At 35.5% G+C, this 25,415-nt stretch overlaps 1 protein-coding gene across 4 annotated transcripts in view; it reads right to left on the minus strand.

The window, feature by feature from the left end:
* The window catches only part of LOC140445341 (cytosolic carboxypeptidase 2-like), a 45,809-nt gene that overhangs the window by 17,999 nt on the left and 2,395 nt on the right, over positions 1 to 25,415 (minus strand). For 3 of the 4 annotated variants that reach the window (XM_072537333.1, XM_072537318.1, XM_072537342.1), the window contains exons 2-9: positions 12,377 to 12,666; positions 5,380 to 5,594; positions 5,165 to 5,317; positions 2,928 to 3,157; positions 2,656 to 2,802; positions 2,341 to 2,599; positions 1,950 to 2,230; positions 983 to 1,142 (exon numbers count right to left, since the gene is read on the minus strand). In XM_072537333.1, the coding sequence (XP_072393434.1) occupies positions 983 to 1,142; positions 1,950 to 2,230; positions 2,341 to 2,599; positions 2,656 to 2,802; positions 2,928 to 3,157; positions 5,165 to 5,317; positions 5,380 to 5,594; positions 12,377 to 12,416 (1,485 nt within the window). In that variant the 5' untranslated portion in view covers positions 12,417 to 12,666. The remainder of the gene's footprint in view (positions 1 to 982; positions 1,143 to 1,949; positions 2,231 to 2,340; positions 2,600 to 2,655; positions 2,803 to 2,927; positions 3,158 to 5,164; positions 5,318 to 5,379; positions 5,595 to 12,376; positions 12,667 to 25,415) is intronic. The other variant, XM_072537326.1, reaches the window with a different exon arrangement.

The raw sequence follows: 25,415 nt of genomic DNA on the forward strand, positions 1-25,415 counted from the left end.
AGATTTATATAGGTACTTACATAACTTTATACATATACATATTTATATTCTATATTTTTTGTATATTAATAAACCTATTCTCCAAGTTGTCTGTTTCCCCTTTATAGTGGAATATGTTACCTGACTTTAGTTTGACCTGATCTTCACCTCTTCTTTTGAGACCGGTAATTCCTATACCCATCTGGCATGTTTGAGTTCTTTCTCCTGTTCCGTCATTTTCTCATCTTTGATGAGTTTGAGATTGTTACATTATATCTGATTATGTGCAGCGTTCATCGTTATTGGTAGCCTCCAATAACCTGGGGATTTTTCGCACCCTCTGCTCGTTGTCCGTGAATTCTACCGGTACCTTGGTTGAGAACAAGCGAGCTGCCGGAAACTGGGGGTAGTTGGGAAATTAGTAGGGTATGGTAGGTATTGGCGTTAGAACATGATTTCTCTCCAGTACAGGAGTTGAGAAAGAGTCAACACTTGCGTATGGCAGGGTCGCACCCCTGAATTAAATCTATCCTTCACTGGGATTGTGGAAGAGTGGGTACCTACCCGCTACCACCAAAATTTAGTAGACTTTCTTAACTTGCCATCAAGCAGTGGTAACTAAATTCCTTATATTAGAAGCTTAAGGGTTGTAGTACGATCGTCGCATGCTGAAGATCTTGTAGATGTTATCAATACTTTGGTTAAATAATTGAACTTTTTTGATTACTTACTGCGGTTAATCATTCAGATCAAAATAGAAGGAAAATACAGGGTCGGACAGAAACAACTGTCCTGATTGCGCAACATTGGACAGATCGAATAGTCGAGGAAGTTCTTCATGTAGCTACCGACCAAGAAGCATACCAGTAGTTAACATAAAGATAACCAACAATTAAAAACAATTATGGCGGACAAAGAAGAGGAGATAAATATATAACGTGTAGACGATTTTCGGAGCTACGAGTTACATCAAAAAAACATGTCTAATTTTAAAAGTTCTTACCTTGTCAGCGGCGTTTTTATGTAACATAAGCGGAAATACTTGTTCCTGCAATCTTCTGTCACTTCCTCGCCGATTTTCACAACCAAATATAAAAATATTATGTTTCCTGGAATGGGCGTGGAGATCACAATACATTGCTACGCCACACTCTTCCAACAGTCTAAAAATAAACATGAAGTTAAGACGGAAAATTAATAATCAGTGAGCTTTGGGAGATGCTAAAAGCACTATAGGCCTTAGAGGCCCTTGACTGATAGTCTTGAGTAGTTTCTTTAATTTTTTCCGGTTTTTCACTTATTCTCGCCAGTCTCTTATTCCCATTTCTTCTGTCAGTCCGGACGGTATTAAACCACTTCCTTAGTGATCTCTCTCTTCTATTCTTCCCTTGTTCTCCTGCTTGCAAAAATCGTAGGGTATTTCTTTCTTTTGGCGTGGGAAAATTTTTCGGACAGTGGGAAGAAATGCCAGGTGCGTTTCATTCTATTCACTAAAATCCTTTTTAGCGACACCTCGCAACTATCCTCTACACGACATGAATTGTATTGACTTTTTGACTACACCCTGTATATTACAAGAAGTGATAGACGGAAATATGATACACCATAGTGTCTTCTTATCTAAAGTATAGTCGAAAAGAAGACGTGATAACTACCCGACGAGAAGACGAATTGACAGTTGACAGACGAAAAAGAAATGAAAGTTGACATGACATTTAAGAGCCGCCATCTTGTGACGTTAGTAGTTCCTTTCCATTGGAGGAACAGGGCGGCGGGAAACATCAAAGGATGCCGCTTTTTCTCACGGTCCGGAAATGTTTCCCAAGGCCAAGTGCCCCAACCTCTGCTTAGCACTTAACTACTTAAGTACTTAACTAAAAACAAATTTTGACATAACTGATCTTAGAAAACCAGACCCATTTTCTTGGGAATTAAAATTGCTTGTATATTCTTAATATTACCAAACTTACCTTCTAATCATCAGTTTCGTATACCAAATGGAAGGATAAGCATCTCGTATTACAGTTCTATATTGCCTATTGAGGTCTTTGGCTGAGAGTGAACACCTATTATTCCCCACGATAACACCGTCAGGGTTTAACATTGGCACTATTTTGAATATAAACTTATCTCTCAGTTCTTTGGCCGTTCCACAGTCGCTCGTTAAAAAGTCCAGAATGCCTTTCATTATCCACGAAGACGGCGTCTCTCCGGGATGAACTCGGGCTGACAAAACGATGGCTTTCTTTTTCTAGAAACAGATTTTGTCAAGGAAGCTATGGTTTTGTAAAAAAAATAGACACCAATAGCACATATTAAAAATTATTATTATTTTATTGATTATACTATATATAGACTTACCTTTGGAGGATCTCCTTGGACAGGTGGAGAAGTAATCGTTACATACTGAACGTTGTTTCCAGCTAAAGTTTTGCATAACAATCGAACGGTGGTGAATATAGACTTCACCGGATGTGACGATAGTTCCAGCAGATAATCCTGCAGATCTGAGTAAGTATATGGGTAGCTCTGAGCCAAATATACTTCATCGTCATCATGGGGAAACTTAACGGTGAAAGTCAGTGTATACGTCATCTGTTGGTCGGGATCATCTTGTGTCCTGAAAACAGAATCTTCTTAAAAGAACAAACAAAATCAAAAGAAGTATATACTTACACGTTATCGTTACAATAATAAGAAATATTCTGACCGCATCTTCTCCAGCCAATCGAGTGCAACTGAGAATCTTTCTTTGAATACATTAGTGGCTTCATTCCTTCATTGTATAAGCTATTTTCTTTGGAACAATTCGTAATAGAAAATCTAAAATAATAAGAGTATTGTTGCATGAATAAGTCTCATTATATATAATAACATAATATCGAACAACCTTACGTAAATTCACTTAACCTAACATAACCTAAAAACTCAAATTTTCGTATACTGACCTATATAAAAATCCTTTTTTAACATTACTAATCCTGAAATAGAACCACTGCATGTGTCTGTTTGTATAGAAATCAGATCTAAGGTGTAATTCATAATAATTTGGCGTAATCATTATGGCCTTAGCTAAATTTCCACACTCAAATCTAGACTCGAATTTTAGTGTGTCTTCCTCAGGACAAATACAGGATGGCAGGATAAATTTGTTTCCTCCTACGCTAGATCTACTAAACTAAACAGAAATATCAATATTATTTATAAGTATAATAGTTATTAATTATACAGAAGTCTCAAAATTATAGAAGAGATAAACAAAATCCGGGAAGGTAGATGAAAAAATGGTTTAGAAGATAACGAATACGATAGTCTTCTAAATTTTAGTGACCTCGTTCCTACACCACCTTCTTCAGTTTCTTTATTGTTTAATTTTTCATACAATTTCAATTGAAATAATTATTTAATTAAAAGATAGCACGTGATATGATGACAATAAAAATAGTTTCCAACGCATCATCAAATTGACGAAAGGTACACAAAAAAACAAATTAACAATTTTATGTGCTATAATCTTAGTCAAAAAGTATTTGTTTCGTCCCCCAGATCCCTTTGCGAAGATAGCTGTGGACGGCAGGGGATAGTGCCATTCTACAAAAAACCATAAAGAATACATTATACTTCATTCAAAACCAAGATAAGCTCGAGTTCACACCCATCGATGGGTGTGTCGTGATGTCGCAGCTTGTCATTGGTTAGAAATTAATTTTCTATTTCTTCTGGTGTCGTTATTTGTTGCTTTATTGGAATTAATTACTGGGCGCAAACATAACAAAATATAAAATTCAATAAGATGAAAATGCATTCTTAAAAATACTACGGAAAGTCTACCAACTGACCAACTGTCGGACCTGCCAACAAATCCTAGTCCAATGTGGACTAGGGTGAAATCGAGTATCCAGTGTTTTCAAATTGGTTCTTTCGACTTAAGGTAGAAGTCCCTTACAGAAATCGACCTGGTCCTCCAGGTTGAGGGTTGGAGCGATGGGCCTGTTCCTCATCATCCTTAAAATATTTTAATCTTACAAAAAATTCGAAATTGTCTCGTACATGGACTGAAATTGTTGGAACATAGAGGGGATTAGTACAATAGATACAGAAGTGTTTGAAGAATTGGTTGCATATAACATGGGAATTACTTTTTTTAAAGGTGAATATACACATTTTTTTAGCGGAGTAAACAAAGAAAAGAGACCAAAAGCAGAAGTTTCCATTTCCATAAATAAGACGTATTTAAAAAATATTAAAACATGGTCTGCGAAAAATGAATGAATTATTACGAAGGATTTGAAACTACAATGTCTAATTTTAATTGAAAATATGGAGAAGAATCAGTCAATGACAATGGTACGCGTTTTATAGAAGGGTGTCAACAACAAAATGGATTTTTTCAACATAAAGAAATTCATAAATATACACAGAACAAAAAATTTAAAAACCTGAGATCCATTATTTACTACTGGATAACCAAACATATATCACAATCAAGGATCGTGGATGTAATAGTAAAAAGAGGAGCAATATTTGGATCGGACCATTATCTTATCTTACTAAAATCCAGTCTATAGCACGCATAAAGGCGGACTACCACTGCTGGTATATTTGGCAAATATTTTTCACTTGCCTATATATGCCATGTAGTAGAAGTGGTTCACTCGGCCATTAATTGTACAATTAATTGTCGCATGCGAAGTCCCGTTGGTTGTCGGTAAAAATGCAGCGAGTGAAAGGGATTGTAGATTCTAATTATTTGAGTATTTGACAAGTTCATACCTACTTGCCGATGCGCTCCCACTACTTGCCAAATAGGTTGCAATTAATTTCTGCAGTACTCTGTGTTTGGCTTCCGTAGCGCGAGCGTCTGTGATTTTTTATGTTGATAAATCTAGAGCTTTGCTGTACTTGCCAAGTACTCCAGTATTAACGTACTTGTCAAATACGCGAGTAATGGGAGCGCTGTAATTGAAATTGACTTCGAAATTTGGTGTATTTGGAAAGTATGCAAATATTCAATATACATACGCATAACAGATGAAAAATAAACCTGTAAATAATATTAAATATTCACTTACGTAGGTAAGTAAAAGAATATTAAAAGTTTAAGAATTAATTGAGATATCGGCATAGATAATACTTTCAGTAAGCTTAAAAATTGTTCCAGTAATGAATAAATGATTATTCTTACATAATTGACAGCACTGAGTGGGACATAATGGAAAACAACCTTCCCACATTCTTCCCCTGACGGTTTAGGTTGGCATTCGGTGCCAGTAGGAATATAGTATGCTTCGTATGTTGAGGGTGAGTCGATTATGTGTTTAACTCTTTCCTCTAATACCTGAAAAAAAAAAATTAATATCAGTAATTAAATTAAATTAAAGTTAAACAAATAGAACTCACTTGGCATTCTGTGGGCCATCTAGGTGGTTGGAAGTCGAAAGGTGTGTCTTTATTACAAGAAAACCAGTCCTTTTGTGGTGATTCTCTAATTTTGAATCGAATATCATCTTCTTCGGCAGGGGATTTGATTATAAAATTGGCAAAATAACTAGTAGAATTTGTAGGTTTGATTGGGAAAAGGGTTGCTTGTAGAGACTGCACGTTACCTTCAGGTTCTGAAGAGAGAAAATTTGTTATTACTCACAACAGTAATACTCCAGTAAATCTGTGAAAAAATCATCGACTTTACATAAAAATCCTAATGACAAATGCTTGAAGAAGTACCGTTGATTTTGCTTTGTTTTTTTTTAACAATCAGAAAAAGAAAAAAAATTTTGTTTATAAAACGTTTCTTATACATTTTAGAGAAAAATGGTTCAAATAAAGGTTGTAGGTCTTAAAAAGTTCTTTAATTTGCGATTTTAAAATTAAAATACATGAATAACTGACCGAGGAAACTCGATGTTAGAAAAAGAAAGAGTCTCTGAAAATACCTACAATATTAGCAAAAAATGAGTGGATGACACAGGAAATTCTAGACCTGAGGAAAGTTTGAAGGAAACATAAAAATCGAAATATTGACAAATGTCGCGAAATCAATAAACTCGCAAAAAGAAAAATTTATCAAGCCAAAGAATTTTGGCTCGAGAATTCATGTGAATAAATAGAAGACCTTCAAAAAAACACGAAAGTTTCAACCTCCACAAGAAACGTTCTGGTTAGTAACGTGTTCGATATAGGATATCTTCAGGATTCGACGATAAAGCCACATTTCGAAAGCCTCAATTTTTTTGCAAGTAGCGTATGTGAGAGTCCACGACGCAACTCCGTAAAACAGTATATACAGTTTATGGGTACTGAGAAAATCATGATATTTGAATAGCTTAGCCATTTTTTGAAATGCAGATCTGGCTTTCTCTATCCTACATTTTATTTCTAGAGAATGGTCCCAAATTTCATTGACGTTCTTACCAAGGTAGGTGTATGTTTTTACTCTTTCTATTGGTTGACCATTCGCACTGATTCTTTCAATTTTCTATTTCTTCTTAGATATCATCATACATTTTGTTTTCTTAATGTTCAATCATCATCATCACGTAGCGCTACAACCCTGTGTGGGTCTTGGCTGACTGTACAACTTTTATCCAATTTGTTCGGTCTTTCCAGTTTTACCAGTCTATCGTTATGCAGTCTGTGCACGTGGCCTGCCCATCTTAGTCGCTGTGATTTAATTTCTTGGACAATATCGGCGTCATTGTAGAGAGTTTTTAATTCGATATTGGTTCTGATCTTATACTGGTTTGTGGTGATGTCATGGTGAGGTCCGAAAAATTTTCGGTTCAAAAAGTCTGAGCTTTTCTTCGTTTGCTTTGGTCATGGTCCACGTTTCGCATCCGTATGTTATTACAGGTCTGGCGATGGATTTATAGATTTTGATCTTTGAACTTCTTGTAAGATTTTTTGATTTTATGAGCTTATCCAGTGCGAATAGACAGCGGTTTGCATTGGATTCTGTCTTTTATTTCTTCAGTAACATCGTTGGCAGCTGTGATTATGGCCCCCAGATACTTAAAACGTTGTACTCTTTCGAAATTGAAGGTGTTGACCGTCACATTTTGTCCTAATCTGTCTCTTCGTGTCGTTCTATTTATACACATATATTTCGTCTTCTCTTTATTAATCTTCAGCCCTACTTCACTTGTTGCTCCTTCCACCTTGTTGAAGATGTCTTTCGTGGATAGGATGGAGTCTCCAACGAGATCTATGTCATCTGCATATGCGAGTAATAGCTTGGGACCTTAAACCGATAGCAATTCTGTTTTTACTTCGGCCGACCTCATGGCTTTCTCTAATACAAGGTTAAAAAGTAGTGGAGATAACACATCACCCTGTTTGAGTTCACTGTGGATTTTAAAGCTGCCAGTCAGTTTATTATTTACACGTACTTAAGATATTCCACCCTCCATACAGACTTTAATTATCCGAATGAGTTTCTTTGGTATTGAGAACTCCGCCATGCCATTCCATACTTGGCTTCTTTCTACGCTATCAGATGCCTCTCGAAAGTCTATGAAAAGATTGTGTATGGGTCTGTTATACTCCCATCCCTTTTCTAGAAGTTGTCTCAGCGTGAATAGTTGATCTATTGTTAATCTGTTTGCCCTAAAACCGGCTTGATATTCGCCTAGGACATTTTCAGCATAAGGGATTAGTCTACTAAGAATGATGTTTGGGAGGGTTTTATATGCCGTGTTTAGGAGTAAAATTCCTCTATAATTCGCGCATTTTGTTTTGTCCCGTTTTTTGTGAATGGGCACTATTATGTTTTCCTTCCATCGTGCTGGTATCCTTTTTCTAACCATATGTGCGTTATTAGCTGGTGGATTTGGCGATGCAGTGCGTCTCCCCCATATTTCAGAAGTTCTGCTGGTATCTCGTCCATACCCGGCGCTTTGTGATTTTTCAGCTTATTTAAGGCCTTTTGGGTTTCTTTAAAGGAGGGATTTTTGACGGGCATGTCCGTTGTGATATAGATCTCTTCTTTGTGCTGTTCTTGCTGTATGATGTTTAGAAGGTCCCTAAAATACTCTTTCCATTCTTTACTTACCTCTTTACCGTTATAATTGCTTTATAGAATTCTTTGGAGCCTGGTTTGGACCGGTCTCTCTTCATAGCTTTATATTTTTGTTGTTCATAGTTTCTTTTCTTTGTGCGTATTATTTTTCTTGTTTCTTTCCATCAGTCGTCATATTCCTTTTTACTTTGGTCTGTTTGCAGTTATATCCAAGTCTTCCTTACTTTGTCTTTTTTCCAGCTGTTTCCGACATTTCTCGTTATACCATGTTTTTGCCCTCTTCTGCCTCCTCCTTCCAAAGATCTTGTCCGTTGACTTGGTTATTATTTTTATTAATGTTTAATGAAAGTCCATATCTCTGACTCACTTCTGTGATTCTATTCATTAATTCCTGAAGGGCTTCATAACTGTCAGCGAATACCACCGTGTCATGCGCTTATCTGATGTTATTGATACATTCTCCGTTAATTCGAATTCTGGCTTTAACATCCTCGTCCTTTTCCAAGGGTGATGGTATACATCCCCGTCTTACCTTACGTTTGATTTGATATCATCGGATTCTCCTACCTCTATACGGATAGACCATGTTTGATTCCAGTAAAGATTGCTAATAATTCTTAGATCACAGGTGTTATATTTCAATATTTGGTGATATCTCCATCAGCTTGTCGTGTGTTACTGCATAAATATCGCAATTTATCCAACTTTTACTCTTTTCTTTCTTTTATATTAGATGTTCTTCTCTGATCTTGTTAAAAGTTTCATATATATTCTGGAGTGATTCTTCTGGATCATATGTTTGCTCCATGTTACTTAGTATTTCTGAAAGAATCCGTGCCACTATCTCTTTTGTTTCCTTATCTTTTAGTCTTCTCATATCACATTTTTTGTTACTATTATTTTTTGTAACCTTTTTAAATCTAAACCTGAATTTATTAATAACAGGAATATAATCTGACGATACGTCAGGACCGGGGTAACTTTTACCTGATAGGCATCCATTACGGAATCTCTTGTTCACGACTATGTAATCAATTTGGTTCATTATTATGTTTCCTGGTTGATATTGCGGATAGACCCAAGTATACAAACGTCTTGGTGGTAGTTTGAAGAACGAATTTAGTATTGCAAATTCTTCTTACTCTACAAGTAGTTTTAATTTTTCTCCCCTTTAATTTCTCTTCCCTAGACCATAATCACCAACGAATTCACCGCTTTTCCCTTTACCAATTTTCGCATTCAAGTCACCCATAATAATAGTTATATCTTCTTTTTTAATTTGTATATACATATCATAATATATACCTCACGTACTTAAAAACATAGATGGAAAATTTTGTAATCACGAACAACAGTGCAAGAATCGGAGAGGTACATCAGTGACATTTTTAACAATGCTTCTCGATAAAATGCTACACATATACTACCTGTGACAACCAGTTAGACAGAGGTCCCAGTATACTGAAACCAGAAGCCAAAGAAGCAATACATCAAGCCAAAAATAATAAAGCACCTGGATCAGATTAAATCCCTGCTGATCTACTTAAACTTTTAAACGAGGAAAACTTTACCTACATAACCACTTTCTTTATCAAAATTGACAACGAAGGAAAAATACCAAATAATTGGTTGGAGTCATTGTTTAAAACATTACCAAAGAAAAGCTTCTTCTTTTTCTTCTACTTCTTGGAGATCTTTCGATCTGTTTAATTCTGAAGCTGCCTCTGGTTAATTTCCTGGGAGGTAGATTGCCAACTATCCCTCCATCTTTTAGGTGGTTTTCCGACAGGTCTTGAACCGGGCGGGTTGTTTTCTAGGGCAATTTTTGGGAGTCTATTTTCATCCATTCTTCTTGCATGATTGTACCACATCCTCTTACGTTGTCTTCCCCATCTTACAATATCTTGAATTTTGCACAAAAGAAAAGCAGGAACCAGAAAGAAGGTTTATGTTTGTTTCATAGACTGCGAGAAAGCACTCGACTGAGTACAACACGATATACTTTTCGATTGCCTGCGGGCAATATTAGACAAGGTGTGGTACCACAGTAGAAGAATTATTATTTCGCGCAGCAGCCGATAGAGAGAGGTTTCAGAAAATTGTAAACATTGACAAATCACCTAAAAACAATATCCTATTTATCCCATTTACCCATAGTACCCCTATTAACTATTGAAATGCGCTATGTTGAGGATGGAAACTTTCCCACCTATTTTGTCTTGCTTGAAGTACTGGCTAGCTTACTTTCACAATCTCAGACCGGTCCGGACTGCAATGAGATGATTCTAAGTGAATAAATTCCCATACAGTCTCGATTTGCGATAAATAAGATAAAATAATGTCAGTCAAACTTGGAGTTTCATTTAAATAAATAAAGTTTTTGAGACGATTGTTGCCGCCACTAAAGTTGATAACGTTATCACTATGATATGCGGGTTACTTTGGCATGTGATAAAATATTTTAGTCTTCACTACAGAATTTTAGGATCACAGGATAACTCATTGACCATTTTGCTTTGGGGATGGCGAGATCATACGGGCGTGGTTCCTCAAGAGTGGTTAGTGTCAACTTTTATAAATCTTCCAAAAAAACCCAATGCGAGAAAGACTATAGAATTATAAGCCTTATGAGCCATTTACTTAAAACATTTCTAAAGGTCATTCACAAAAGAATATATACAAAATGTGAGGAACAACTAACAAGAACACAATTCGGATTTCGTGATGCTCTGGGAACAAGGGAGGCCCTTTTTGCTGTACAGGTGCTATTTCAGAGATGCAAACAAAGATCTTAGAATTATCAGAAACATTTACTACAATCAAACGGCCAAAATCAAAATAGAAGACCAGTTAACTGATAAAATTGCAATAGAACGTGGAGAACTACAGGGCTGTATTTTGTCTCCATTGTTGTTCAACATTTATTCTGAATGGGTATTTAAGGAAGCTTTAGACGGTTGTGCAAAAGGAATACTAATAAACGGTGAATGGTTGAATAACATTAGATATGCAGATGACACTATAGTTTTTGCCGATAATCTGAATGACTTACTCTTACTTAGATATTAACAAATCGCATAACAGAAGTCAGCAACAGATACGGACTAGCTCTTAACATAAAGAAAACCAAATTTATGACAATTAGTAAAAAACCAATACTAAACGCTCAACTTACAATCAACCAACAGAATATCGAAAGAGTCGAGCAATATACATATCTAGGCACGAATTTAAATAGCCAATGGGACCACTCAACAGAAATTAAACAGCGAATAATAAAAGCAAAAGCAGCATGCGTTAGAATGAGAACCATTTTCAACAGTCGAGACATATCATTAAAAACAAAATGCCGTCTATTGAACTGCTACATATTCACAGTTCTGCTCTACGGAATGGAAGCATGGACACTGACTGTTGCATCTATGAAACGGCTCGAAGCTTTCGAAATGTGGTGTTATAGGCGCATCTTACGTATATCCTGGGTTGACAGAGTTACTAATGTGGAGGTCCTGCATAGAATGGGGAAAGAATGTGAAATTCTCATGAGCGTCAAAACTAAAAAGTTGGAATATCTAGGACATGTAATGAGAAATCAAGAACGTTACGGCCTTCTCCAGCTGATTCTCCAAGCCAAAGTAAATGGTAAGAGAGGACCGGGAAGAAGACGCATTTCCTGGCTTCAAAATTTACGAAAGTGGTATAACACGACTACCACTGAACTGTTCCGCGCTGCAATAAATGAAGTAAAGATAGCCGTGATGATCGCCAACATCCGGAACGGATAGGCACTTTAAGAAGAAGAGGTAATTTTAACACAGGACTACTACATCAAACACATGCACATGCAAAATTATTGAAGTAAATAAAATAAGAATCCTCGAAGTTAACAGAAAGACGATAGAATACACGTGTTTTTAATTATGATAACAGAAACTACTACATACTTTGATTACTACTACTAAATGTAAAAAAGAAGCTAATATATTAAAAAACCTGAACATTAGAAAGCACGAATGATGAACATTAAGCAGAAAATAAAGAATGAAGACATAAGCAGCATGGACTATGAAATGATAGCATAAAAAGGTAAACCTATGAAATATAAAGTAAAAAGAAAAATGCGAATAAAAATAGTATTAGCGATATTTTATGTATGTCAAAAAATACGAAGGACTGTAACATATGACATTTACAGTTTGAAAAAATTAGAAATAACGGTTATATTATATATTTTTTTAAAATATATTAATGAAATAATCAATTTTACAATACAAAGAACATAAGAAAATCCCAAAAGGTCATCCCTATAAATAGGTGTAAGCAAAAACTCCCCCAAAATATTATTTCACATTTTATAACTATAAAACGAAACTGCCCACTGACCTTGTTTGCAGCATCCATTATTTTCGCTTTCCTGGTCCATAGTATCCGCTAGATGTCTTATCGAAGATCACCTTCATTTCATTAATTTTTTCTTGCAATCTTCCAAACGTCTAGTTTTTGGGCAACACCTAAATTTGATAGTGACAAAAGTCCGAGTTATATTTCCATGGTGATGGAAGAAGTGTGGGATCGATGATTCTGAAACCTGTGCGATCAGTGCAGCTTTCCCTTTTTACTCGGCGAATTGGCCATCCAATCCAATCAGCACATCATTATATATGAGCTACAACCTAACAATGAATGTATAATTATATTTTTGGCGTTTAAAAATAATGATAGAATGAAAATAGTGTTTCCTTCCCCTTTTTGCCGTTTTAGTTGTTCATTTGGGGCACAATGACCTCTTTTTGTTGGAGATTGTTATCTAGTCACGTTTGTGCATATCTTGGAAAGGGAAATTAGTTTTAACTGACTTTCTTGAATTACTTAAATGCCTCAATAAAAGGAAAATGTATGAGTTGTAATGGATTGTGCGAAGCTAGGAATGTTATAGGAAACGGAAAAAATATATAAACTTGCGTGCATAGAAATCGGCCCACTTTAAACTTTTGACTTAAACAATAATTTTTTCGAAAATTAATTACTCCTATCAATAAAAAGGATATACTGTTTGAAAGATAATTTCATACACTTTAATATGAGTATAAATTTATCATGGATTGCTTATCATTTATATGCATATCAACCGATGGAGATAGAAAAGTGTTTATTTGATGTTTTTGGTTATTTTTGTCAAAGTTTGTTTTTATTTCCTTATAAAAAAAATTGCACATTGTTCGTTGTTCATAATTCAATGATTTACCTTCTGCTAACGACCTGTATCTCATGGACCAGGAATCCCATTCCTCCACCTTTTCTTCACACAATCCAACAGCAATCATCAGATGAAAGTTCAGATGAAAAAACCGATGAAGACGAATTCAATCCTGAGATAGACCAACCTCAATCCAAACCAAAACCTCAACCAAAGGATGCTGCACAAATCTTAGGATCACGACTGAAAGATAAAAATCTAATGGCTCCAGCTACCACATTTTCGTGGTTAGGCATCGTGAAAAAGAGTTCGCGGAATATTTTTCTCAAGAGGGTTCACTGGTGTATTGTCATATTATTCTTGAAATAGTCATGAAACTGGGAGCTGACAATTACGATTCCACATCATGGCGGATATTTATTGATTCTTCTAAGAGAAGTCTGAAGAAGGGATGGAAAAAACCCACCGGTTTTAACCGAAAACGGGCTTTTTTACTTCGCAATAACCGGTTTTATCGGTTGTTTTTTTGTCCCGGTTATAACCGGTTTTAATTTTTAAAATAAAAACCAGTTATTAGGTTTTTACGGTGATTAGGATTAGGGTAGGTATTATTTTGGATCCCAATCATAATTATTATTCTCAAGTAATTATTATAAACAAAACCATAATTCAAATTTGATTTTATTTTATAAATACAAAAGCAAACTGAAAGTGCAAACTTGTAACCTATTGGATTAAAAAAACCGAAAACCGGTTTTTGGAAAAACCGTTTTTTTTTTGGCCGGTTATAACCGCCAGGTTAAACCGTAAGCAAAAAAACCGGTATAACCGAAAACCGGTGTTTTGTCAAAAACCGCCATCCCTAGTCTGAAGGGTGTCTTGTTGCACAATGGTAATACTTATGTCTCAATGCCTGTTGCCCGCTTCGGGCATCTCAAAGAAACATATGATAATCTTGAGCTGTTGCTAAATAAAATAAAGTATAGCGAATATTTTTGGCAACTCTGTGGAGATCTCAAAATAATATCAATGCTTTTGGGTGTGCAGTCTGGATTCAAAAAGTATGTATGTTTTAATGAGAGTGGGACAGTCGAGCAATTTACATTACGTTAAGAAAGAGTGATCACTCAGAAAAAGACTTGTACCGGTACAAAAAAATGTGCAACGTAATACACTAGTTGACCCAAAATTGGTTCTTTTGCCTCCTCTTCACATAAAGTTTCTGAAGATCAACTTAAAAAACGAATTTTTGTAGGACCTCAAATTCGAACCTTAAAATCGGACAGATTGTTCCAGAATACAATTGCCCAGTATGAATCTGAAGCATAGAGTTCTTTCGTAAAAGTCATAGACGGTTTCCTTGGAAACAAGTTGCCAAACTATAAAGAAATTGTAGCCAACATGGTCGAAAATTATAAAAAATTGGGATGCAATATGAGCGTCAAACTTCATTTTCTGGATTCTCATGTTGACTATTTTCCCAAAAATCTTGGAGCTGTCAGCGAGGAGCAAGGTGAGAGGTTCCATCAAGATATAAAGGAGATGGAGAGACGTTACCAAGGAAGATGGGATATAAGAATGATGGCTGGTTACTGCTGGACCTTGAAGAGAGACTCGATCACAAAAATCCATAAAAACGCAGTTTTCATGGAAAAAAGAACAGTTTTATTCAAATAAAAACAAATATTGTCTAACGTAGGTTATACTGAATTCTTGTTTTAAGAACAACTCCATTTTGCAGTATAATTTTGTATTTAATAAAGTTTCAATAAATATTTTCTCAGTATTTTTAGCAGTTTCTATGAAAAATTTCAAACACACTTTTCTTGAAAACCTGACGTGCTGGAAAAAAACTATGTACAGATTCTTGATCAGCACATCTCATTTACTATAGGACACCTATTAAACTTAAAACACTTTTTTATAAAAAAAGATGTAGGCCTGTGTTAGTGTTCAAGTGTGTGTAAGTTTAATGGATACTACATCAGAGAAAGCACCCAAGTTATTGTATTGTATTAATAGAAAATTGACAGCCAGGGAGCTGTTCCTGTACAGCTTTATACGAAACGCGCAGCAGTTCGAAGGGTGTTCTAACGTTATAAGGAGGCTGGATCCTTTCGTAAACGACCTGGAATAGGTAAAAAACGATTTACAACTGATCCTGATGATCACTTTATTGTGTATCCTGATAATCACCTTAATGTCATTCAAGTGCAACAACAGCTCCGTGAAGTAAGAGGAGTGGTTCTTAGTTAGTGGACAGTAAGACGAAGACTGGATGAAAGTAATCTGACCCCTCGAGTAAAGTACATCCCAGAGGTACTTTTCAGTGCGTCACAGTTTTTCGATTTCTTTCTAATGCATTAAGTTGGATGTGACGGAGAAAGCGGTAGTTCCGTGATTAAACAGAACTATATTGCAGCGTTAGAATAAGCTTACATACATAAGCGGCTCTTTCCTAACCTACGTTTGATTCGTTGATATTTAGATGTGCGCTTTCTCTAGCCAATCAAATACGCCTATTACTGACAGTTGGCGTAAAACTTCGTCCATGCCGGCCATTCTTTCGAAGTGTTCGAACAGCTAGTGACGGCTGTCGTTCAGGTCAGTATTTGTTTTGTATAATTATAATTTTATCAAAGAATATAGACGCTTAATTTTATTTTGTATTTTGTTTTACATAGTATTGTGATTGTGGTTTTATTTGTATTTGTACAAGATGACAAGATATACTGAAAAACAACAAGTACTAATATTAAAATTGCTGAAATATTTTCAATTGGAAAAGGAAGCTGGACAAACATTATTACCAATTTCTGCTGTTCGTGAAGTAAGTTGAAAATTACCCTGAAAATAAATAGTTGTTTTATTTACTGTTTATTTCAGCGTGTTGCTGAGGCGTTAGAAATTTCTTTGCCAACCATAAGGCGATTAGCAAATGAAGGAATACAAAAAGATTCTGATTATACCAATAAAGTAAGCGAATCAGTAGCCACTAGTTGTGAACCTAACTTGATTTTAAATAAATACGAGCATACCATTAGTACTCGTATATACGGAATGTTTAGTAAAGGTAAGTTAAAATCTCTATGTACATATACATATATATAATGTGGCTTGGAATAAAAAGGGCTGGTGTCACAACATGTAAACTCCAGTAATCTGCCATTGTTTGTATTTGGCCACATTGTAACCACCTTTGATTGTAGTGTAAAAGCTTATGACTCAATAAGTATCAATATACTTATAAAAGTTAATATTGGAATATCCCTATGTTTGAAACAATTTGTATGCTAGAAATATTATAAATAACATAAAATAAAATGACACTTAATGCTGCTCGTCCACCCATTGTAGAAGAACCATATGATTGTTGTATTTGTGTTTATTAATAGTAATTAAACTATTTATCCTTATTTTATCTATTTACACCTTTATGTTTTGCAAAAGGTAAAAACCTAAAAGATACAGACATCTGATTTTTTTTAATGAAACTATCTCATGTCCTTACTATAGAAATGATATTAACCTAAAATCCAGAAAAATGGACATCCGCCCTTTTTATTCCAAGTCACAGATAATATATAATTAATAATAATATATGTAGTTAAAATATTTTATCATATTTCTGTTATGTAGAAAGGCAGGAGCAACTAACTTTTCAGATACATTTTTTTTTAAATTGTTACTGACAACTAGTTACATAATATATAAAATATATAGAAGTGAAAAGTGATTATAAAGAGAATACTACTGATATAAGTACCAAACTTCTGTGGTAAATTGGTAAACTTACTAACAATATTGTAATAAAGATTTTTTGCCTTTTTGCTGAAGTTTGTCCATTTACATCATACATTTTAGGAAAATATATAGATATATTTTTATAACTCTTACACTTTGAATTATTCAAATATGCTTACTACGATTTATGAACGGAATACTGTTTGTTGCATATACCATTTAAATAGATAAATTCCAAATGTTACAATTAATATGTTACTTTACATTCCAAATATTGTTTCTAGAAGAATCACTATAGTGTCTTATTAATTTTACTTTGTTCGTTTTAGGTGAGCATGTAACTCTCTATACACTAAAACAAAAGCTGGAGGAAGTGGATGAGGTTAAAATTTCGATTTCTGCACTTCAGCGAGTTTTAAAAGTATTATACAGAGGCTTTTCTGCTGTCGAAACTTAAAACCTTAAGTTAAAAATACGACTGCTGAGGTGCAACGTGTTATCCGTATTATAATACGGGATGGAAGCGTGGACACTGAAGAAAATTGATGTGAGGAGACTGAAGACAAAATCCGGAAAAAAAGATCCATAGGAAGGAGACGTAACTCATGTAATAACGACTTATTTAGAGCCGCTGTCTCAAAATTAAAAATCGCCGTGATGATTGCTAACTTTAGACGCGCAGACAGCCCCTTGAGAAGAAGAAGATACAAAAATTCAATAAAATTTTGTCGTCAATTTTAAATGTCTCCATATTTATAAATTTAATAAATAATATTGTTTACTTTTTATTTATATACGGGATTAACCCCTGTGGCTAAGTACGATCCTGGCATCTGTCAGATTCTTCAATAATTATATGAAATAATTCTCGACACACCTAATTCATTCTATGACGTCATAATTAATGACGCACTGAAAAGTACCTCTGGGATGTTCTATACCTGCGATTGGTCAAATACTTACTACAACTCATCGTCAAGCACACCTTCGTTTTGCACGGGATCATCAACGTCAATTGGACGTTGGAACAATGGGGATCAGTTCTGTTCTCAGATAAGACCAGAATATGCCTCTATAGTAGCGATCGAAGAAGGAAGTATACCGAAGACGAGGAAAGCTATTTACTGAAAGCTGCATTGAATAGCGTAGTCCTTATGGAGGTAGTTCCTGAATAATTTGGGGTGCAATTTTTATGGGAGCACGAACCGACCTTATTTTTATTCGTATGAGTAACCGGCTACACGAGCAAGAAGGTTTAACGGATGCTAGATACATCGAGGAGATTTTAGCAATACATGTGGTACCTTACGTTGACTATATTCGAGACAAATTTATTTTTATACAAGACAATGCAAGGCCGCATACTTCAAGAATCATGCAAGATTACATTACCGAAGTTTTTCGGGTCATGGAATAGCCAGCGTGCAGTCTAGACCTCAATCCCAAAGAACATTTGTGGGATGAGCTAAAACAAAGAATTCGAGCTAGAGTTCATACCCCAAATCCGATCCCAGAGCTTATTATAGCAGAAGAAGAAGAATGGCTTAACATCCCACAACGAACAAAAGCGAAGTTGACTAGATCTATGCCTAATCGTATGAGAGAAGTTATTAATGCAAGAAGAGGTGATACCCATTATTAAAACATTAATTGGTAAATTTTTAATTGTCAAATTCCTTTTTTGGGTTAGCAATAAAAAAATTTAATTTTCTTGGTGCATGCAGGCGCAAAATATCTAGTTATTTTCATGTAAAACATTTTCATATATGACGTTGAGCTATATGAAAAACATAATAAAATATCAGATGGTAAATTAGCAGGTGAGCCTCGGGCTCATTGAGGAATGTTGTCAGAAGCAGTCACTCAGGGTTAATCCTGAGAAGAATGTTGTGGTTCGTTCACTTGGAGAAGGGCCATCAGACCTACCAGAGAGCTTACTTCTGGTAGGAACATCTCGACGTCAAAGTGAAGAATGGCGCTGCAGCTTTCTGGCGTGTAGAAGAGCTCTCGGAGTTAAGTGGGGTCTGCAGCTGAATATTCTGCACTGGATGTATCAATCTATGGTAAAGCCTATACTAACGTATACGGCCATTGTGTGGTGGCCCCGAACTACACGGGTTTCAGCTAAGGCCCAGTTGACTCACCTTTAGCGGTTGGCATGCGTTAGCATCTCAGAAGCCATGAGGACCACTCGTAAAGCGGCTCTTGAGACTCTGCTGGATTGACCTCCTCTACATCTTGTTATAGAGCACGAAGTCATGATAGCAGCCTATCATCTCAACTGTTCTGAATACTGGTTGGGAAAAATGGGCGGATGGGTCTTTGTGACATTTGGAGACAGGCCCTTGATTGTTGTACTGTGCCCTCTATGGTACAGGACAGCATGATTCCCCAATTTGAGTTCTTATTCGCCTTCTTGGTTCAATTTCCTGACCGGGATGAGTCGATAGAACGAGAGCCTGCAATGATCCGTCGAAGGGGCTGACCTGGTTCACGGGTGGGTCAGGGAGTGGACGAGAGATCAGGTGCTGGAGTATATTTTAGCAAAATCAACTTTGGTCACCTTTCAAAATTCTCTCTCTATAACTCTCGTTAAATCGAAAATCGGGCGACTCTTAAAATATTATGAATTATTGAGTGTTTGAAATATCAAACGGTACGAAACTTGTGAGAGAAAATAAATAAAACTTCGAATTATTAAGTTTTGATCAATTATTATTTATTAACTGCTATTCTATAACGATGACAAAAGTTTAGAGGTACATTCGTGTACAGATTTCGTATTCATAATTAATCAATCTTACGAAAGAACTGTATTATACTGGTTTATTTCAAAGCACATTGCTGCTGCTCAGCAGCACAAATAATTTTTTTAAGATAAAAAGTGCCTGAAATGCTTTTTCATCACTTTCGTTCTGTAGACAGAAAGTTTGTAAAGTACCGAATGAGGATCTTGCTTTCTTAACTGACACCTCTGCCAAAGATTCTGATGTATCGTACTCATCTTCATCGTTACTTTTTTCATTCGTATCTGTCGCAGATAAAATTTCGCCATCGGTTAGTGAACTTGAGACAGCAACATCTTCATCCACTTAAACAAAGTCAGAAAAGCTCACGCCACTGATGTCAACTAATGGTTCTATTGCTGGTTCTTCATCATCTATAAGTATTGGAAGATTTTCCTGATCTTCTTTTAAGATACCGGATTTGTTGAAGCAGTTGAGAATTGTTAGGGGTGTTACACCCCTCCATGCCTTGTCAATCAATAAAATAGCTGTCAGAATCGTGATATTTGCAGTTAGCTGCTTATCGAGAGATTCTAAAACGATCTTAACAATTTCTTTGCGATAGAACGTCTTAAAATTATAGGTGGTCCCTTGGTCCAATGGTTGCAATTTGGAAGTTGTATTTGGCGGAAAGAAGTAGAGTTCCACGTTGGACAAAGTAGGAGGACTGTTGTGGACTGTGCAATTTGTCTAAAAATAGTAAAATTTTCTGTTATTGCCGTTTCATGTCCCCATTAACTGTTACAAGCCAATTGTTAAAAAGTTCTGTCGTCATCCAAGCTTTTTTGTTAGCACGATAATTCGTAGGAAACGATTTCACACCTTTGAAACATCGCGGTTTCATTGCTTTTCCTGTCACTAAGGGTTTAAGTTTTTCCGATAAGTCCATATTTGCTACAAGTAAAACTGTCAGCCTCTCTTTACTAAGGTTTCCCCCATGACATGTTTCATCTTTAAAAGTAAGCGTCTTGTCCAGTAAACATTTGAAAAATACGCCAGTTTCATCAAATGTCTTGCGCATCATAGTTTTCAATCTAGGTCTTCAATTTACCGTGCCAGTCTAAGCAAACTACATCATCAACACTTCCACTTCCCCCACAAACTTTTTTAAACACAACTCCATTTCTTTTTTTGAAATTTGTAAGCCACCCTTCACTTGCCGCAAAGCTTTTGATGCTTAGAGTAGATGCAAACTCTTTTACTCTTTCCCTTCAACAAGTTTCCGCTAATAGACATTTTTTGTTCTCTACACTGTCTTAGCCAAATGACCAGACTTTCGTCCAGACGAGGAAATTCACCTTTAGTAGTTCTTTTCCGTACTCCAGCAGTTTGAGCAGCATTAATTTTCTCCTTGTGCTTTATTATGGTTGAGAGAGTACTCAGAGGAATCTTAAATTCTTTTGCAACATCACTTTTCTTCTCACCTTCCTCTACTTTTTGGATTAAATTCTTCTTTTCAGAAATCGTCAATCATTTATACTTTCTGGGGCTCATGACTAACAAAATTTTAATCTGTATACCAACGAAAGAGTAACAGTAACTAATAACTAAACAAACCAATTCGTGAGAAGTGCGTGTCAAATATGTAGTCAAATCATAACAAAAACAAAGGCGCGTTGATACAATTTTTCCGCCTCTTTCTCTCTGCAACTTTGAATTGTCCAGTGTTGGACGCCGATGAGTTCGAATTAACGCGTCGTTTTGTTATATAGCAATAACTTTTTTCGTTCAAATTACCAAGTGCATAAAAATGTATTGATTTAGTTCGAAATATAAAGAAATTTTGTAGGGAACTCGTGATAACTTTGAATTATAGAGAGGTTCGAATTATCGCCGGTTTGAATTAACGCGAGTCCACTGTAAATATATATATATATATATATATATATATATATATATATATATATATATATATATATATATATAGTTCCGTTTACATCTATAATATGCAAAAGTGTATTTAAATTTTTTGCGAAAATGTCATAACTTGCCAGAGTCTCATTCATCGAGTCATCCAAAAATTTAACCATCAACCTGTTACCTATATTTACGTCTTTTCTGTCTAACGATCCATCATGGTCAAAATGTCATCACACGAAATATTTTTAGCTCCTTATTAATTTCTCTTGGCACTTATTTGGAGATTGTTTACCCTTATAAAAGTTATTTTCGGAGGAAGTAGGTAGTATATTATCCCGAGAAGCCAAATGTAATGTCTTTTCGTGATATTAAATTCGTATTTTTAATTATCAAACGGTTGCAAAGTATAAATATTAAATATTCTGCCCACGGCATTGGTTGAAGTTGAGAGAACAGGCAAGTGCAGTTTATTACGGGATCGATTAGCAAAACACAATTTATTATTTGGGTTAGACTAAGAAAAATATTTCATCTTGAATAATAGATGCATATGTTATGAAACATTGTATCTTTAGATTTTTCTTTTTTCCTAATAGAAAAATATTTGAGGACTTTGAAAAAGTATATAAAAAATATTTCATGAATAAAAGCGGTTTTATTCCTGGATGTCGTCGATGACTTGGATCTTGGAATCAACTATTTCTTTTTGCAACCCTTTTAAAGAGTTAAAAAGGGATGAAAACAATGTTTTTTTTCTCTCTCTCTCTCTCTCTTTCTTTCTCTCTCTCGCTTCATGCTGTTTTCATTACTGAACGTTGGCTAAATCATCTCTTGCGCGGTCGGCCGATACTCCTCCTACCACTTGGTGATTGGTGCCTTGCTTTTTTCGACTTTTTGCGTAACAGAAAATTTTAATTTGAATATTTCCTATTCTGTATCTTCTTCTTTTATTGAAAACCGTCAGGATGCGATGGAGTACGTGGAATCCACTTCAGGCTTGACCTGTTTTTTGTTTGTTTTGTTGCAATTGCAATCCCATTGGGAAAAAATATAAATTTTCTTAAAAAGTTAAAAAAACCTTAAAAAATCAACTAAAAGTCACCACATGTGATTTCACAAAAAACGCATTAAAACATTTTGTTTATAGTACCATCTGGATAGAGTTGAGACAAAAATGTGTACAAAAACATAAATCAGTATTTTTCAATTGGTAATCTGCAGTAGTGGATATACAAAAAGTACCTAAGAATGCCTAAAAAGAGAGAATTTCTATACATTGACATCTGGTTTATTCATCAATGCCTTAAGCAACGTTTAACATCAAATTTTGGCTTATGTAAGACATCCAAAAACATACCAACACAATATAAAACAGACTTGGAAAAGAAGCTCGTTAGGAAAGAAATTTGTCTTCATTATGCCAAGAAAAAAAAGATTTGTGCCTCAACTCTATTCACATGGTTGCGTACTTGCTTCCATACCATAAACGAATGTTTTAAAGTATTTTTTGTGAAGTCACTGAATGTGCTATCTTTTAGATGATTTTTTGAAAACTTTCAAAGTTTTATTAAATTTTAAAGAAATTTTGTATTTTTTTTTTTTCACCACTAGGATCCCTCCTTAGTAGTGATACTTTATGAAACTTGAGGTAAGTTAAAGATTGTAACACTTAAAGAGTTACTTATATTAGTATTCTATTGTAGCATAGCTCTGAGGATGGTTTTGTAAGCGGAAAGCGCTCAGTTAGGAATTAAATATTTTACACACTTTTAAAATACTTTTCTCTTGCTTTCATTCTCTGTTGTATGTTATTGAGTTTTGTTTTGAAAAGAATAGATTATTTTAAACATTTCAAATGTTGTATTTACAGTGGAACTTTTCGATAATACTATTTTAAACCCAGTTTTATCGGCTAACAATAAAGTAAGCATTGTCTATAGCGTCATAAAATTTTACAGTAGGTTGTCGTTTTTTATTTTATGAAGAATAAAGTGCAATGCGTTTCCGGCTTTGCAGCATTGTTGTATGTCGGCAATTTTTACTTGTTAATTCGACTGTCGGCTCAATCCTAAAAAACAAGGACAAAATTTTAAAAGCCTTTAATGAGGAGGGAGAAAATGTTAAAAAGATTAGGAAGTACATTCGTGATGATGTAGATTCACCTCCTCCTCTCCAATGCACTACAGCCCAAATCAGGCCTTGGCCTCCTCCAAACTATGCCTCCAACCTTGTCGGTCCCGCGCCGATCTTCTCCAGGTTCTAACGTCTAGAAAATTTTGCGCGTCCGCTGCCACTTCATCCTCCCGTCTTTTCCGTGGCCTTCCTTTTGATCTTGCGCCCTGCATTTTACTATCTAGGGTTCTTTTCAGCAATCTTTCTGTCTCCATTCTTACTACATGACCAGCCCAGTGAAGTCTCTAAAGTTTAACGAATTCTGAGATTGGTGTCTCTTTGAACAGTTGGTAGAGTTCATGGTTATACCTGGATCTCCATATTCCGTTTTCGTTAATAGGTCCAAATATCTTTCTTAGGACTTTTCTTTCGAAGACTTCAAGTTTTCTTTTTGTCTCTTCTGTCATCACCCATGTCTCGCATGCATAACATACTATTGGTCTGATAATAGTTTTGTAGACCCTGATTTTCGATCTCCAGTGTGTGTTTTTGGAGCGAAATACATGATTGAGTGAAAAATAAGCTTTGTTTCCCTTTACTATTCTTCTTTGGATTTCTGGTTCTTCTGTTCCATCCGTGTTTAATGCAACTCATAAATATGTGAAACTTTCTACCGTTTCAATATCGTCCTCTAATTCAACTGTGCGTCTGTTTCCCCTAGCTCTTGCCTGTGTTAACTTTTTTGTCTTTTGAATATTTATTTCTAGTCCGGTCTCTTTTGCCTTTGATTTTAATTGTGAATATATTTCTGCCGCCTCTTCTGTTCTGCGAGACATGATGCTGATGTCATCGGCATAGGCGGCAATCTGTATTGATTTATTTGTTAGGAGATTACCTCTTCCTATATTCAGCTGTCTTATCACATATTCCAAGGTCAGGTTAAATAGTGTCGGTGCCAGCCCGTCTCCTTGCTTTAATTCTTGGGCTATCGTAAAGTTTTCAATGAGCTCATTTTGGACTCTGACAGTTGCTATTGACGAATCCATTGTTGTTTTTACCAGTCGGATGTATTTTTGGACAATATTAAAGCTCTGCAATATTTGATATAACTTGTTCCTATTAATTGAGTCGTAGGCTTGTTTGAAATCTATGAATATGTTGTGGACGTCAATGTCGTATTCCCACGATTTGTTTAATATTTGTTTCACTGTGAGTAATTGGTCAGTTGTAGATCTTCCTTGTCGGAAACCGGTTTGATATTCCCCGACAATATTTTCGGTTAGTTGTTGGAGTCGTTTGTTTAGTATGTAGATTCAGCTCTACTCAAATGGTTTAAGCAGTGTCGCAGTTCTGATGTTCCTGTGTCCGGGTCACTTTTAAAGGAAAAAGCTACAGAGTTCGGAAAACTGTTTGGTGAAGATTTCACATGCTCTAACGGTTGGCTAGATCGGTTTAAAACCGGCACTCAATTTCCTTCGCGAAAATTGTTGGAAAAGCAAAATGAGTGGACGAGAACGTGACAGGAGATTGGTTACAAAACACATGGCCACAATTAAGGCAACCATACAAGGTTGAAGATACCTTCAATGGCGATGAAACTGGTGTCTTTTACAAATTAACGCCAGACAAAACTTTAAATTTCAAAAATCAAAAATGTGTCGGTGGAAAGCTTACAAAACAAAGAGTCACGGCTTGTGTTTATTCAAACATGACAGGTACAGAG

Source organism: Diabrotica undecimpunctata, chromosome 1, assembly GCF_040954645.1.
Source record: "Diabrotica undecimpunctata isolate CICGRU chromosome 1, icDiaUnde3, whole genome shotgun sequence".
NCBI classification, from domain to species: domain Eukaryota; kingdom Metazoa; phylum Arthropoda; class Insecta; order Coleoptera; family Chrysomelidae; genus Diabrotica; species Diabrotica undecimpunctata.